Source organism: Mastigoproctus giganteus, chromosome 5, assembly GCF_048544385.1.
Source record: "Mastigoproctus giganteus isolate SK-2022 chromosome 5, ASM4854438v1, whole genome shotgun sequence".
Taxonomy (NCBI): domain Eukaryota; kingdom Metazoa; phylum Arthropoda; class Arachnida; order Uropygi; family Thelyphonidae; genus Mastigoproctus; species Mastigoproctus giganteus.
The window spans coordinates 121,542,758-121,558,380 of record NC_143579.1 but is presented as its reverse complement, the minus strand read 5'-3'; the positions used below and the strand labels follow the sequence as shown (position 1 = coordinate 121,558,380).

At 37.1% G+C, this 15,623-nt stretch overlaps 1 protein-coding gene across 3 annotated transcripts in view; it reads right to left on the bottom strand.

Moving 5' to 3' along the window:
* The window catches only part of LOC150085670 (cGMP-specific 3',5'-cyclic phosphodiesterase-like), a 575,777-nt gene that overhangs the window by 303,213 nt on the left and 256,941 nt on the right, over positions 1 to 15,623 (bottom strand). For all 3 annotated transcript variants that reach the window (XM_090374174.1, XM_090374175.1, XM_090374176.1), the window contains exon 6: positions 6,481 to 6,564. In XM_090374174.1, the coding sequence (XP_090230300.1) occupies positions 6,481 to 6,564 (84 nt within the window). The remainder of the gene's footprint in view (positions 1 to 6,480; positions 6,565 to 15,623) is intronic.

Below are 15,623 nucleotides of genomic sequence, written 5' to 3'. Positions count from 1 at the left end.
AATGTACCAACTGTTTGGTACTACACTCAGGGAAGTGGAAAGTGAAGAAGAGTGAAGGGTAATTGTGCAGTCAAATATGAAGTTCTCTTAGCAGTGCAGACGGGCTGCCAGGACAGGTCATGGAGTCTTGTCAATATATTGGAATTTTGCAAGCAGGGAGAGGGAGGTGATAATCCCGTTATACAAGGCAATGACTACACCTAGAGTACTGTCTACATCCTTCCTAAAATGAGGCCTCCAGACCTGTGTTCAGATCTGGAGGCCTCATTTTAGAAAAGATGTAGACTTGCTAGAACGAGTACAACGAAGGGCAACAAGATTGGTGAGGGGAACAAAGGGGTGCTCTTACCAAGAAAGGCCAAGTTCTGCAAATTTCAGCACCTGGAGAGTAGGCACCTGCGAGGTGATCTGATTGAGGTGTATAAGGCCTTGAATGAGTTGAGCAAGCTAAATGCTGATTGGATTCTTACTCTTTCTCAGATTAAGAACTTCAGGGGGCACAGTTTCAAATTGTGGAAAGACAGTTGTAGAATAGGAAATTTGCCTTTAGCTAGCGGGTAGTTGATTGGTGGAACAGACTTCCATCTTTTGTTGTGGAAGTTGATAGCCTAAATAAATTTAAGGTTGAGCTGGATAGGCATGGGAGGGTTTTTTTTTTTTTTTTTTTGGTTGATGCTGCATAAGCTTGCTTTCTTGTATCATATGACTGCTAATGCTAATGCTAAATGTAAAGTACTACATATGGGAAGCAGTAACCCCAGAGTGACGTATCAACTCTGTGGTACTACACTGACAGTGGTAGATAACGAAGAGGACCTGTGGGTAATTGTGCAGGCAGATATGAAGTTTTCTGAGCAGTGCAGAAGGTCTACAAGGGTAGCTCATGGTGTCTTGTCAATGATATACAGAAATTTTTCTAGCAGGGATAAGGAGGTGATTATCCCCTTGTATAAGGCAATGGTCAGGCCACACCTTGAGTACTGTATACGGGTCTGTATACAGTACTGATGATATTACCAATGAGACCTCCAGGTCTGGAGGTCTCATTTTAAGAAGGATGTAGAGCTGTTGGAAAGAGTACAGAGAAGGGCAACAAGATTAGTGAATGGAACAAAGGGTTGCTTTTACGAAGAAAGGCTTAAATTTTGAAAATTATGGTGTCTGGAGACTAGGCACCTGCAAAGTTATCTGATTGAGGTGTATAAAGCTTTGAATGGTTTGAGCATGCTTAATGCTGATGGGATTCTTCCTCTTGCTCAGAATAATCACCGAGAGGGCATAAATTCAAATTGAGGAAAGCAGATGTAGGATAGATGTGTGGAAGTTTGCCTTTAGCCAGCGGGTAGTTGGTTGGTGGAACAGACTTCCATCCTTTGTTGTGGAAGTTGATAGCCTATATAAATTTAAGGCTGAGCTGGACAGGTATTTGGAACGAATGGAAGGGTGAAATGGGAGCGTTTTTTTTTTTTTTTTTGTTAGTTGTTGATGCATCGGCTTCTGTGGCTATAATGCACATCCCAAAGTTTTCGCATTTTACTCTGATCCAAGCCAGAGGTGTGATTTGAACCCTCAACCTTTGGGTTGCCAAGCAGGCACTTTACAACAAGGCAAAAAAAAGTTGTTAGTTAGGATTAAATTTGAATGTGTCTGAAATTCTGCCCAGACAGGCAGAATAAAAAGGAGTATGTAATGAGAGCCTTGCAGATCAATGTGGATCTGGAGAGACTGTGCAAAGGCTCACAGTGTAAAATCTTCTCAGGGTGCTTGGTGTTTGATAACGGAGTTACTGATTTTACAAGGACAGGATAAAATTAAACAGAAGCTTGCGAGAATATTTGTTGATATTATCGAGGCAGTGTTGGGTGTGTTGAAAAACAGCTAGTTCAGGGAAGAAATGCAGACTAACAGATTAATAGCAGCCACAGGCAGAGGTGCAAGTGATAATAGTATTGCTTCTATTGGAACATGTGGCAGCCTGGAAAGCAAGGTTTCAGGGATTTCAAGGTGGCCTTGGTTGTCTTCCTTAATGAACAAACAAATACATAGGCTGTGTTAGGGTTACTAAGAGTAAAAACAGGCACATGTATACTTGCATGTACACTAATGGTAGGTGCATAGTGAATAAATTTGTTGAATTCGAAGTACTGGTTAAGTCATAAAATGAGGACATTGTAGGGTTATTTGAGAGAAATTGAATGTGGAAGCACATAAATTTAAGAAGCACATAAAATCTAAGACAGCACATCCAGTTGAAATGAGTGGCCAGTGCAATTTCCAGTCCGTTTGGTGTTACATAAACAATGGGAAAACAAAAATGAGGGTAAGAGTGTGTTATAGGTCAAATGACTGTGATAAGTATAATAAAAAAACTATACAGACAGACAAACAGTGCACTAATAAATTATAATATTCTATAATGAGGACGTTTAACTTTTCAAACATTAACTGAAACTAGTGGGAGGTTCACTCACACAGTAGTAGACTTTTTGTGTTTTTCTGGATCACTGTTTTTACACCATCTTAGAGAGGTAAGGGGAGAAAGCAATACTCATGATGTGATGATCAGCAGTGACTCTCCATGCATTAAGAATTATTTGCAAATAAAAGAACTAGATGACAGCGATCACAATGTATTTATGTGGGCTTAACTTAAAGATGTACCTATTGTCAAGGGCAAAGAGAAGTGCTTTTGATTTCATAAGGATGACTGCAATGGTCTCAGACAGTTTTGAAATTTCATATAGTGGGACCAACTGAGGATGTTACCAAGAACAAATTCTAAATGAGGAGTATTCAGAGAAGTAATTGTAAAAACGTCTAGGCTTTTTATAACAACTAAGTCCCCGGTATTTTAAGCATTTCAAGATGAAATCTCTACTTGTGATTTATAAAAACAGCTCCAATGCTTGGATGACGAGTGATATTTATGCTTTGTGGTTTAAAAGTGAGTTTGTACCATTGGCGAGATGACACTTGCTCCCTTACCATTGGAAAATTGAAAGATCACAAAATAAGAGTTGCATTTCTGCCAAGGAACACAACTGCACTAATTCAACCCATGGATCAGGACATTAGTTGAGCCTTCAAAGCCTACTATCATAGTGGGCTAGTTGCTGGTGTTATGAATTCAGAAATTCAAGGTCTAGAATTTCTGAAAACATTAACACTGAAAGACGTTGCATAAAATATTGGATTAGTGAGAGAGAAAGTAAACTCAACAGCAATTAAAAATTGCTGGAAAAAATGTATTGGAAAAGATGAGATCACTAATAACCTTGAATTAGCAGCATTTTCAGAACAAGAAGCAAAGGCTGCTTGTAACATACTTGGTGGTAGTCTTGAAGCAAATGACCTGACTGTTTGGATTGAGATTGAAGTGGAAGCTCCAGTTGCATGTTACCTGAGTGAGGAAGAAATCAACTCTGTGAACAGTGGGAAGACAATCAACAAACAGAAGGCCAGTGACATAGGGAGTAACTCAGAAGATAATATGGATGACTCATACAAAGAAAAGGCACCAGAAATTAACAAAGTGCTTGAAAACATTAAAGAAGTGATGGTATGGTTAGAACGGAGTGATAATGAACATCTTAATGATTTTGTAATAAAACTGAGAGCAAAGTGGAGGAGAAATTGTTGAAGTTCAACATAAGAAAGGCACCTGGCATGGATGGGATCTATCCAGTTATATTAAAGGAGGCAGCAAAGGAAGTAAGCAAACCCTTGGCCATAATTATGAGAGCATCCTTGGACTCAGGGGAGAGGTCTCCACGGACTGGAGATGTGCAAATGTACCCTAATTCACAAAGGGGGACACGAGTAATTACAGACCCGTTAGTTTAACTTCTGTTCCAGGTAAAGTAATGAAATCACTGGTTAAAGATGCATTGCAGGATCATCTAGACAAGACTGCAGCAATAACTGAGACACAGCATGGGTTTATTAAGGGAAAGTCTTGTCTGACAAATTTGATTGGTTATTATGATGTGGTTACAAAGGAACTGGATGCAAAAAATAATTTTGATATCACATACTTGGATTTCAGGAAAGCTTCTGACACTGTTGCGCATGGAAGACTATTGTACAAATTGGAGCAGAATGGTATTCAGGGTAAGTTGCTACAATGGATAAAAGGATGGTTGAGTGGGAGAAGACAGAGGGTGGTAATCAATGGGCGCTGCTCTTCGTGGACTAATGTTATTAGTGGAGTCCCACAGAGTTCGGTGTTGGATCCACTGCTGTTTTGTATATTTATCAATGATATTGATAAAGGTATATCAGGCTTAGTGTTGAAGTTTGCAGATGATACAAAGGTTGGCAGGGTTGTTAATGACAGTAATGGCAGTGTGCTACTGCAACAGGATCTAGAAAATTTGGGAAGATGGGCTGAGAAGTGGCAACTAAATTTTAACATTTACAAATGCAAAGTACTGCATATGGGTAGAAGTAACCCCCAGAGGAACGTACCAACTGTGTGGTACTACACTTAAGGTGGTAGAAAATGAAAAAGACCTGGGAGTAATTATGCAGCCAGATATGAAGTTTTCTGAACAATGCAGACAAGCTGCAAGAGCAGGTCATGGAGTTTTGTCAATGATATACAGGAATTTTGCTAGGAGAAAAAAGGAAGTGATTGTCCCTCTGTATAAGGCAGTGGTTTTCAACCGGGGTGCCGCAACAACATTCCAGGGGTGCCACGTAATTTTGGTTTAAGTTACTTAAACTTATTTTTTTTTAATTTATATATTTATTTCATTATAAAAAAGTGTACGGTATCTTTTTAATTTTGTGGTGATCTACAATTGATGTTTATTTAATTCCTCTACATAAAGAATAAAATTATTATATATATATAATTTGTATTATGAATTGAAATTTTGTTTATAGTTATATTATTGTAATAACTATCATATAACATAATTTTTTAATATTACACACACACACACACACACACACACACACACACACACACACACACACACACACACACACACAGAGAAAAAGAGAGAGAGAGAGAATCGGATCTAACAGGTAGAAAATTGAGTAGGGGTGCCACAAAATAAAATAAAATAAATTACTTAGGGGTGCCGTTATTAAAAAAAGATTGAAAACCACTGGTATAAGGCAATGGTCAGGCCACACCTTGGGTACTGCATACAGGTCTGGAGGCCTCATTTTAGGAAGGATGTAGATTTGCTTGAGCATGTACAGAGAAGGACAACAAGATTGGTGAGGGGAATGAAGGGATCCTCTTACCAAGAGAGGCTTAATTTCTGTAAATTGCAGCAGCTGGAGACTAGGCACCTGTAAGTGATCTGATTGAGGTGTATAAGGCCTTGAATGGGTTGAGCACGCTGAATTCTGATGGGATTCTTCAGATTACGAACCTGAGGGAGCATAAATTCTAACTGAGGAAAGACAGCTGTAGAATAGATGGGCAGAAATTTGCCTTTAGCCAGCGGGTGGTTAATTGCTGGAACAAACTTCCATCTGTTGTTGTGGAAGTTGATAGTTTAAATAAATTTAAGGAGGAACTGGACAAACATTTAGGGGAATGGTTGTGTGAATTTTTTTTTTTTTTTTTGGCTGATGCTACATAAGTTCATATGCTTGCTTTCTTGCATCACATACCACGATTACTATTACTATCTTCATTTATTGAATCTGATAACCACTATTAAGAATTATGTACTGAAAAAATGCTGTCATCAGTTCTGGAAAACTAAATTACATGACTATTTCAGAACAGCTGCATAAAATTTAAGTCCATAATACTATTACAGATATGTAAAATGTAGATTCATAAAGGGAATGACATAACCTGTAAATATGCTATGTCTTTTAGTCTGTATACTCATAAAACATTAGTAAATAAAGTATTTATTTTATAAGTAAAGTGTATTTATGTTAAAAAAACTTGGGGGGAAAAATGGTAAAACTTTTTCAGCTATAATGTGCTTCATTTATAATGCAGGTATTAAAATTGTCACCTGATACTTGCATTATATTGAGGTTGCACTGTATTTATATACATAATAAGAAGAAATATAGGCACATGCACTCTGTGAAATTTCACACACTTAACTGTCTTTTAAATAGGAAAATGGAAGTGACTAAGATAATGATGTTTTTATTTTTTGCCTAATATGTTCCTTGTAATTTTTTGCAAAATTATTATTTTTTTTTTTGAAAATAAAAAGGTGTAAAACACTGTCCTTTAAAAATTTTTAATATTTTTTAAAATTTAAAACATTACATTCAATAAGTATTGCAATCCATTAAGAAAAGATGAACTATTGGCACTGTTCAAGCAGAATTCAAAAAAAAATCCCAGAACATTTTCCAAAAATTAATAAGAAAATGGGCATCTGTCAGGTGCCCTGCCACTGTTTTTGCTATAAATGAGAGCACCACTGCTGCTAGGTTAATGGAAATAACCCACTAAGAAAATTTCTGTTTTAAAGATTAAAGAAAAAATACCTCTGGCTTTGAAAATTCTCTAGGCTTGGCAACAGGCATCAACTGAGTCATTCTGTCCTCACACAACTGATTATCGTACATGCACTGCAAAATTAAAAATTCATTTAAATTCTGCAGTGTAAAAATAAAAAGTGACATCCACTCAAATATTTTAAAACATATAATAAACACTTAGTACAGTACCTCAATTTTTTTTTTAATCAAGGAAATCGCACTATCATTCTTATATAGTAATACATATGATACCAATAAAAGGAATCCCAGTTACAAGTCAAATAATACATAACATGCATTTCATAATACTGTAAAGTCACTTTTGCCCACTTACTTTTAATGGATTCATAAGTATATTCCAGCATATTTTTGAGAGACTACATTTCAGTAAGATGAGAAACCAATGCTTTGTTTTAATATCCTCACATAAATCTGATGTCACTCTCTAAATTATATAATAATGAAAATGATATTTTATTATTACATAAATACATACCTGTAAACTTCTAGAAATTGGAATTCATAAGCCTTTTAATATTGATCTGCCTTTCTCTCAGAAATACACCACGTAAAAAAAAAAAAAAAATTTACAGCATCAACACATGTGAAATGGCCAAAATGATTAATTAACGATACTCACAAAATCAGCACAAAAATTACAAGATATTAAAAGAAAAAATTTTTTATTACAGCCAATGTAAACAAACATACATTTCTTTCTTGTCTTGATAACTCATGCACATACATGTCAAAACATATACAAAACAGAACACATTCTTCTTCACTTACTGACTTAATGCAGAACATAAAGGGAAAGATTTTTAATTTTGCAAAATTGATTGCAGTAGTATTATGCAAAATTTAAATTCCTTTCAGTGAGACCAACTGATGTTAACAAAATGCAAATGCTTCATGGCAAGTTTCCAGGAAATAATCTTAGAAGCTACTAAGCTTTTTATATCAAGTAAGAGAGAGCTTGAGGTTTGGACCTAAACAGCAGAAAAGAAAAATGCCTGTGGGATAATTAAAAGAAAAATGCCTGTGGGATAATTACAAAAGATCAGGGGACAAAGAAGCCTAGAGTAAGTATAAACTAGTCTGAAATCAAGTTACTAAAGGAGGTTAGGAATGCAGAGGCAAAATAAAACAAGTTTTTGGCTAAGAACACAAATAAAAGTAGGAAAGTTTTCTCTGCTTATGTTAAACTAGCAGAAAGGAATGAACTACATTGGAATATTGGATATGAATGGTATAATTATTGATGATCCTATAAAGATCACCGGACAACTGAATACATTAGCATTAGTAAAGGCACATGATGCAAGAAAGCAAGCTTATATAGCATCAGCCAAAAAAAAAAAAAAACACTTTCCATCTGGATTGATCACGTGAAGAATATTTCATGGATGGGTATACTAAAAGTATTGCTAATTCTAATGGAGTTAATTAATTTCATGATAACTGAAAGGAAGCTTTAAGAGAAAATGTAATACTATAGAGATTAAATTAAAGTAAATAAGCCACCTAAGGCTGGAATCAATCCAATTATATTACAAAAAAGCAGCAAAAGAGGTAAGCAAACCTTTAGTCATAATTATGAGATTATCCTTGAACTCAGAAGATGTCCTTACAGACTGGAGATGTGCAAATGTCTCTCCTATTCACAAAGGAGTAATTACAGGCATGTAAGCTTCACTTCTATACCAGTAAAAAATAATGGGGTCAGTGGTTTAAGTAGTAATGCAAATCATCTTGTCAGGAACACAATTATACAAAAATTACAGCATAGATTTTTTAAGCGAAAATCTTGTAAGACCAATCTGATTGGCTACTATGAGTTAGTCACAAAGAAACTGGATGCAAAAAATAATTTTGACATCATACACTTGAATGACATTATACAAATTGGAGCAGTGTAGCATTCGGAGCAAGTTACTGCAATTGGTAAAGGGGTGGTTGAGTTGCAGGAGACAGAAAGCAGTTATTAATGGCCCAATGATATATATTAACCCCAGGGACTCGCATCTGGTGAGTATGGGCTTGGCACACCCAGGGTCCTGTGCTGGATATCATCATTCTTCTCTTTCTTGGCAATTCTCTCTCTCAGGATAACTTAGAATTTTTTTTGGCTGGTGCAGCATAAGCCTTGGGCTTCCTTGCACCATACAGCTAATAATAGTAATAATGTGAGTCCCTCAGGAGCTAGTTCTGGAGCCATTACTATTTTTAATATTCTTAATGTAGGCATATCAAGTTTGCTGACATAAAAAAAAAAAGGGGCAGGGTGGTTAATGACAGTAATCAGGGTATGTTACTCCAACAAGAAGGCAATAAATTAGTGAAATAGGTTGAAAAATGATAACCGAGGTTAATAAAAGATTAAGGGTGTGTGTGTGTGTGTGTGTGTGTGTGTGTGTGTGTGTGTGTGTGTGTGTGTGTGTGTGTGTGTGTGTGTGTGTGTAAAGCTTAACCTCAATTTCACACCCCTTTTCACTTTGATTCAAAGAAAAAATATTTACTAGTCAAGACAGGATCCCTTAAATATCCACAGGTCCTGGAATCTGTGCAAGGAAACAATTCTAGAGCATAGAAACACACTAAGAAAGAAAACAAATATATTGTACTAATCCATTATAAAACAAGGCATACAAACTGGCATATAAGACTTCCTGCAATCTCTTAACCACAAGTGACCATAATATACTCTAACTAAATTATTTAGCCAAGTTTAACAAACTGCATTTCTCCCTTTTAAACAATAAATCTGTCATTTAAATTTGTAATGGAGTACTTAGCTACCTTTCTTTACTCAGAAGTGCTGTTTAGATTCCTATTTTTTTTATTAAACCAGCATATGCTCTCCTAACTGTAATCTACAAAAGTAAAACATTGGGTAACTACTGTAGGACATTTATGAACATTTATAGTTTTCCTGCAGCCATTAATGAAGACGAGAACCAAGTGTTTCAAAGTTTAACAAATCTTCGCAACTGAATATATAGAGGGCATAGCGTCAGACAAATTTAACTACAAAACTGCATTTTTGTTTTGAGACAACTTTATACAAATAACAATGCATATCATATCATAGAAATGTATTTTTCTAGTAGTTTACAAGTTAGCTTGGGCTATGAGCACATATCCGGTAAACCAAGAAAATGTCAAATGACTTTTTCTTGGTTAATTACAAAAACATTTACTACAAAACAGTTTTGTAGTTAATGTTGTCTGACAGTAAACCCTCAATATTCAATAACAATGTTATGACATAAACAACAATTATAACTTTAAAATCATTTGCAAGTTAACTTTGGAGGTACTTAAAACAAATGCACATATTTAAATCTCCTCTTTCAGATGTTGTTGTTGTTGGTATTGGGCATAATGACACAAGGACTACTGAGGCCAATTGTGTCTGTTCATAAATTATTTACTCAAAACATACCATTGTAGATGTTAAATTAAATGCTCCTGTATTGGCCAATACATTTTAAATAGATTATAAGTTCTTCTATGTTTGCATCATTTCCATTTTTTAAATTATGTGAGAAGTTCTGCCTACAGAGCGAATGAAAAGTGTTTGACCGATAGTTGAATATAAGGGAAAATGAAAATGACGAACCGTAAACTGACTGTGACAGTATGAACACTGGGGTGGGTCTTTCCCAGTAGCAGGAAGAGATTGGTATGATGAGCATGTCCAATTCTGAGTCTTGCTAATACCACTTCCTCTCTTCTGTTTCATTGGAAACCTGAGAGGCACAGCTTTGGTTCTTATATTATCTGGTAAAGTTTGCTGCTAGTATTCCTTTTCCTGATCTATGACCAGTTGTAACATGCTTTGTAAATAACAGGCTTATAGTATGTGTAAGGAACTAGAGGATGTTGTGAAAGAGCAGGTTTTAGCATTAGCATTAGTAGAGGCATATGATGCAAAAAAGCAAGCTTATACAGCATCAGCCAAAAAAAAAAAAACCTATTTCGCCCATCCATTCGCTCCAAATGTTTGTCTAGTTCTGCAGTGAATTTATTTAAGCTGTCAACTTCTACAATAACAGATGGAAGTTTTTCAATCAACCACAGGCTGGTTAATGCAAACTTCTGCACATCTATTCTACAGCTGTCTTTCCACAATTTGAATTAATGTCCCATCAGGCGATTAATCTGGGCAAGAAGCAGACTCGCATTAGCATTGAGCTTGCTCAAACCATTCAAAGCCTTATACACCCCAATCACCTTGCAGGTGCCTAGTACCAGACGCTGTAATTTGCAAATCTTAAGTCTGTAAGAGCACCGCTTTGTTCCCTTTACCAATCTTGTGGCCCTTCTCTGTAATCGTTCCAGCAGCTCTACATCCTTCCTAAAATGAGACCTCCAGACCGGTATATAGTACTCAAGGTGTGGCCTGACCACTGCCTTATTAGCATTAGCATTAGTAGATGCATTTGATGCAAGAAAGCAAGCTTATGCAGCATCAGCCAAAAAAAAAAAAAAAAAAAAAAAAGTAACATAAATAAATAAAAATAACCACTTCCACTTCACCCCTCTGTCCGTTCGAAATACCTGTCCAGCTGAGCCTTAAACTTATTTAGGCTATCAACTTCCACGACAAGGGATGGAAGTCTGTTCCACCCACCAACCACCCGCTGGCTAAAGGCAAATTTCCGCACATCTATCCTACATCTGTCTTTCCTCAATTTGAATTTATGCCCTCTCAGGTGATTATTCTGAGCAAGAGGAAGAATCCCATCAGCATTGAGCATGCTCAAACCATTCAAGGCTTTGTACACCTCTATCAGATCACCTCGCTGGTGCCTAGTTTCCAGACACTGTAATTTGCAAAACTTAAGCCTTTCTCCGTAAGAGCACCCCTTTGTCCCATTCACCAATCTAGTTGCCCTTCTCTGTACTCGTTCCAGCAGCTCTACATCCTTCTTGAAATGAGGCCTCCAGGCCTGTATACAGTACTCTAGGTGTGGCCTGACCATTGCCTTATACAAGGGAATAATCACCTCCTTATCCCTGCTAGAAAAATTCCTATATATCATTGACAATACACCATGAGCTACTCTTGCAGCCCATCTGCACTGCTCAGAGAACTTCATATCTGCCTGCACAACCACCCCCAGGTCCCTTTCATTCTCTACCACTGTCAGTGTAGTACCACAGAGTTGATACGTTGCTCTGGGGTTGCTGTTTTCCATATGTAGTACTTTACATTTGTCAATGTTAAACTTCATTTGCCACCTCGAAGCCCATCTGCTCAACCTTTCCAAATCCTGTTGCAGCAGCATAGTGTCAGTAGTGTCCTTGACAACCCTGCCAACCTTCGTATCGTCTGCAAACTTGGACATTATGCCTGATATACCATCATCAATATCATTTATAAATACAGAAAACAATAAAGGACCCAATACTGAACCCTGAGGGACTCCACTAATAACATTAGTCCACGATGAGCAGTGTCCATTGATTACCACTCTCTGTCTTCTCCCCCTCAACCACCCCTTTATCCATAGCAGCAATTTGCCTCCAATGCCACACTGCTCCAATTTGTGCAGCAGTCTTCCATGTGCAACAGTATCAAAAGCCTTTCTAAGATCCAAGTATATAATATCAAAGTTATTCCCTGCATCCAGTTCTTTTGTGACTGCATCATAGTATCCAATCAAATTGGTCAGGCAAGACTTACCCTTAACAAAACCATGCTGTGTCCTAGCTATAACTGAAGTCTTGTCTAGATGATCCTGAAGTGCTTCTTTCACCAGTGCCTCCATTAATTTTCCGGGAACAGAAGGGATACAAAGGGATAATCACTTTAATATAATCCTTTGATTATACAAAGGGATAATCACTTCCTTATCCCTGCTAGAAAAATTCCTGTATATCATTGACAAGACACCATGAGATACTCTTGCAGACGGTCTGCACTGCTCAGAAAACTTCATATCTGACTGCACAATTACCCCCAGGTCCTTTTCATTCTCTACCACCCCGAGGGTAGCACCACACAGTTGATATGTTAATCTGGAGTTACTGCTACCCATATGGAGTACCTTCATTTGTCAATGTTAAACTTCAATTGCAACCTCTCAACCCATCTGCTCAACGTTTCAAGATCCTCTTGCAGTAACATACTGTCATTAGTGTCATTAACAACCCTGCCAACCTTCATATCGTCTGCAAACTTAGAACTTAAGCCTGATATAACTTCATCAATATAATTAATAAATACAGAAAATAACAATGGTCCCAACACTGAACCCTGGGGGAATCCACTAATAACATTAGTCCATGAAGAGCAGTGTCCATTAATTACCACTCTGTCTTCTCCCACTCAACCATCCCTTTATCCATAGAAGCATTTTGTCCTTAATGCCATACTGCCCCAATTTGTACAGCAGTCTTCCATGCACAACAGTATCAAAAGCTTTCCTAAGATCAAAGTATATGATATCAAAATTATTTTTTGCATTCAGTTCCTTTGTGACCACATCATAGTATCCAATCAAATTGGTCAGACAAAATCCTTAACAAACCCATGCTGTGTCCGAACTATAATCAAAGTATTGTCGAGATGATTCTGCTGTGCTTCTTTAATCAGTGCCTCCATTAATTTCACTGGAACAGAAGTTAAATTTACAGGTTTGTAATTACTTGTGTCACCTTTTTATCCTCCATTGTGAATTGGGTCACATTTGCACATCTCCAGTCCATTGGTATCTCCCCTGAGTCCAAGGAAGCTCTCATAATTACTAAGGGTTTGCTTACTTGCTTTGCTGCATCCTTTAATATAACTAGATAGATCCCATTCACCAAGTTGCCTTTTTATCTTTATCTTCAACAATTTCTCCTCCACTTTGCTCTCTGTTATTAAAAAATCATTTAATTCACTACCATAGTTTCATACACCTCCGGTGTATGAAATAATTAAAAAATCATTTAATTCACTACCATAGTTTCATACACCTCCGGTGTATGAAACTATGGTAGTGAATTAAATGATTTTTTAATAATTCCCCTCCTTGAATAACTCCTCGTGTGTAAATGTAGATGCCAAATACTCATTCAGTTTGTTAGCTACCTGAGCAGATCATCAAAAGTTGAATCATCGATATCAAGTTGACCAAATCGATTCATCCCTTTCCTTCTAGAGTTTACAAAAGTAAAGAACTCTTTGCTGTTTTTCTTTGCATCCTTTGAAAGATTTTTTGTAATCTGCCTTTGCCTGCCTAACCTCCTTTGTGATTCGATTACAGACCAGCTTATATGTTCCATAGGCTCTGTCTCCTGTTCATTTATATGTATCCCATGCATTTTTATTGTCTGCCACATGTTTCATTAGTTCATCTGACATCCATTTAGGCCTAAACCTTGAACAATATTTCTTGGTTTTTATGAAAAGCCTAGTAGCTTCCAAGATTAATTCTTTCAATACTTCCCACTTAGAATTTGCTGTTAGTAACATCATCAATTGGTCCCACTGTATAGGCTTTAAAAACTCTCCTTTTTTCTGTAGTCACCTTTACAAAAGCAAAAACCTTTCTCTTTACTGCAGACGGTAGTTACCTCTTTGAGTAACCACTGCCACCTAGTGGTTCCTTTATCTGCAGATTCTTAATGCATGAAGAATCACTACTGATAATCAAATCAAAAGTATTACTCCCTCTGGTTGCCTCCCGAACATGCTGCTGTAGAAAACAATCATCCAATAAATCCACAAAAGCCTTGCTAGTGTGTGAATGACCAACGTACAAATTGCAGTCAATATCTGGGAAATTCAAATCCCCAATTATAAGACAATCTAATTTACTGGCCCACTATTTCTCTGTACATTACTTCTCAGCCCATCTGCCCAAATTTTCTACATCCTGTTGCAGTAGCACACTGCCATTACTGTCATTAACAACCCTGCCAACCTTTGTATCATCTGCAAACTTTGACACTAAGCTTGATATACCTTCATCAAATAGCCGACCGGGCTAGCCGAGTGGGTAGAGTACCTGCCCGGCAACCCAAAGGTCGCGGGTTCGATTCCCGCCTCGGGCTTGGATCAAAGTACTGCAAAAACCTTGGGAGGTGCAATATGGCCACAGAAGCCGATGCGCCAACAACTACCAAATCAATCAATCAAAAAAATCACCTTCATCAATATCACTGATAAATATACAAAACAACAGTGGGCCCAACACCCTATGGGACTCAACTAATAACATAACATTAGTCTACTGTCTTTTTATTATTATTAGCCATATGGTACAAGGAAACCTGAGGCTTATGCACCAGCCAAAAAAAATTTCTGAGTTACCCTGAGAGAGAGAGAGAGAGAGAGAGAGAGAGAGAAGAGAAAGAATAATGATATCCAGCTCAGGGCCCTGGGTGTGCCAAGCCCATACTCTCCAGATATGAGTCCCTGGGGTACTTCTTTCACTCAACCATCCTTTTATACATTGTAGCAACTTACCCTTAATACCATACTGCTCCAGTTTGTGCAGTAGTCTTCCATGCACAACAGTGTTAAAAGCTTTCCTGAAATCCAAGTATATGATATCAAAATTATTTTTTTATATCATATACTTGGATTTCAGTTCCTTTGTAACCACATCATAGTATCCAGTCAAATTTGTCAGACAAGGCTTTCCCTTAACAAACCCATGCTGTGCCTGAATTATTACTGCAGTTTTGTCTAGATGATCCTGCAATGCATCTTTAACCAGTGACTCCATTATTTTCCTCAGAACAGAAGTTAAACTAAGAGGTCTGTAATTACTCATGTCACCCTTAGAATCATCTCGACAATACTTCGATTATAGTTCGGACACAGCATGTTTATATCCCTCTTTGTGAATTGGGGATACATTTTCATATCTCCAGTCCATGGGTACTTCCCCTGAGTCCAAGGATTCTCTCATAATTATGGCTTAGAGTTTGCTTACTTCCTTTTTCCCCATCCTTTAATATAACTGGATAGAGCCCATCGACCCCAGGTGCCTTTCTTATGTTTAACTTAACATTAGCATTAGTAGAGGCATATGATGCAAGAAAGCAAGCTTATGTAGTATCAGCCAAAAAAAAAAAAAAAAAAAAACACACTTCCACTTCACCCCTACGTTCGTTCGAAATACCTGTTCAGCTAAGCCTTAAATTTA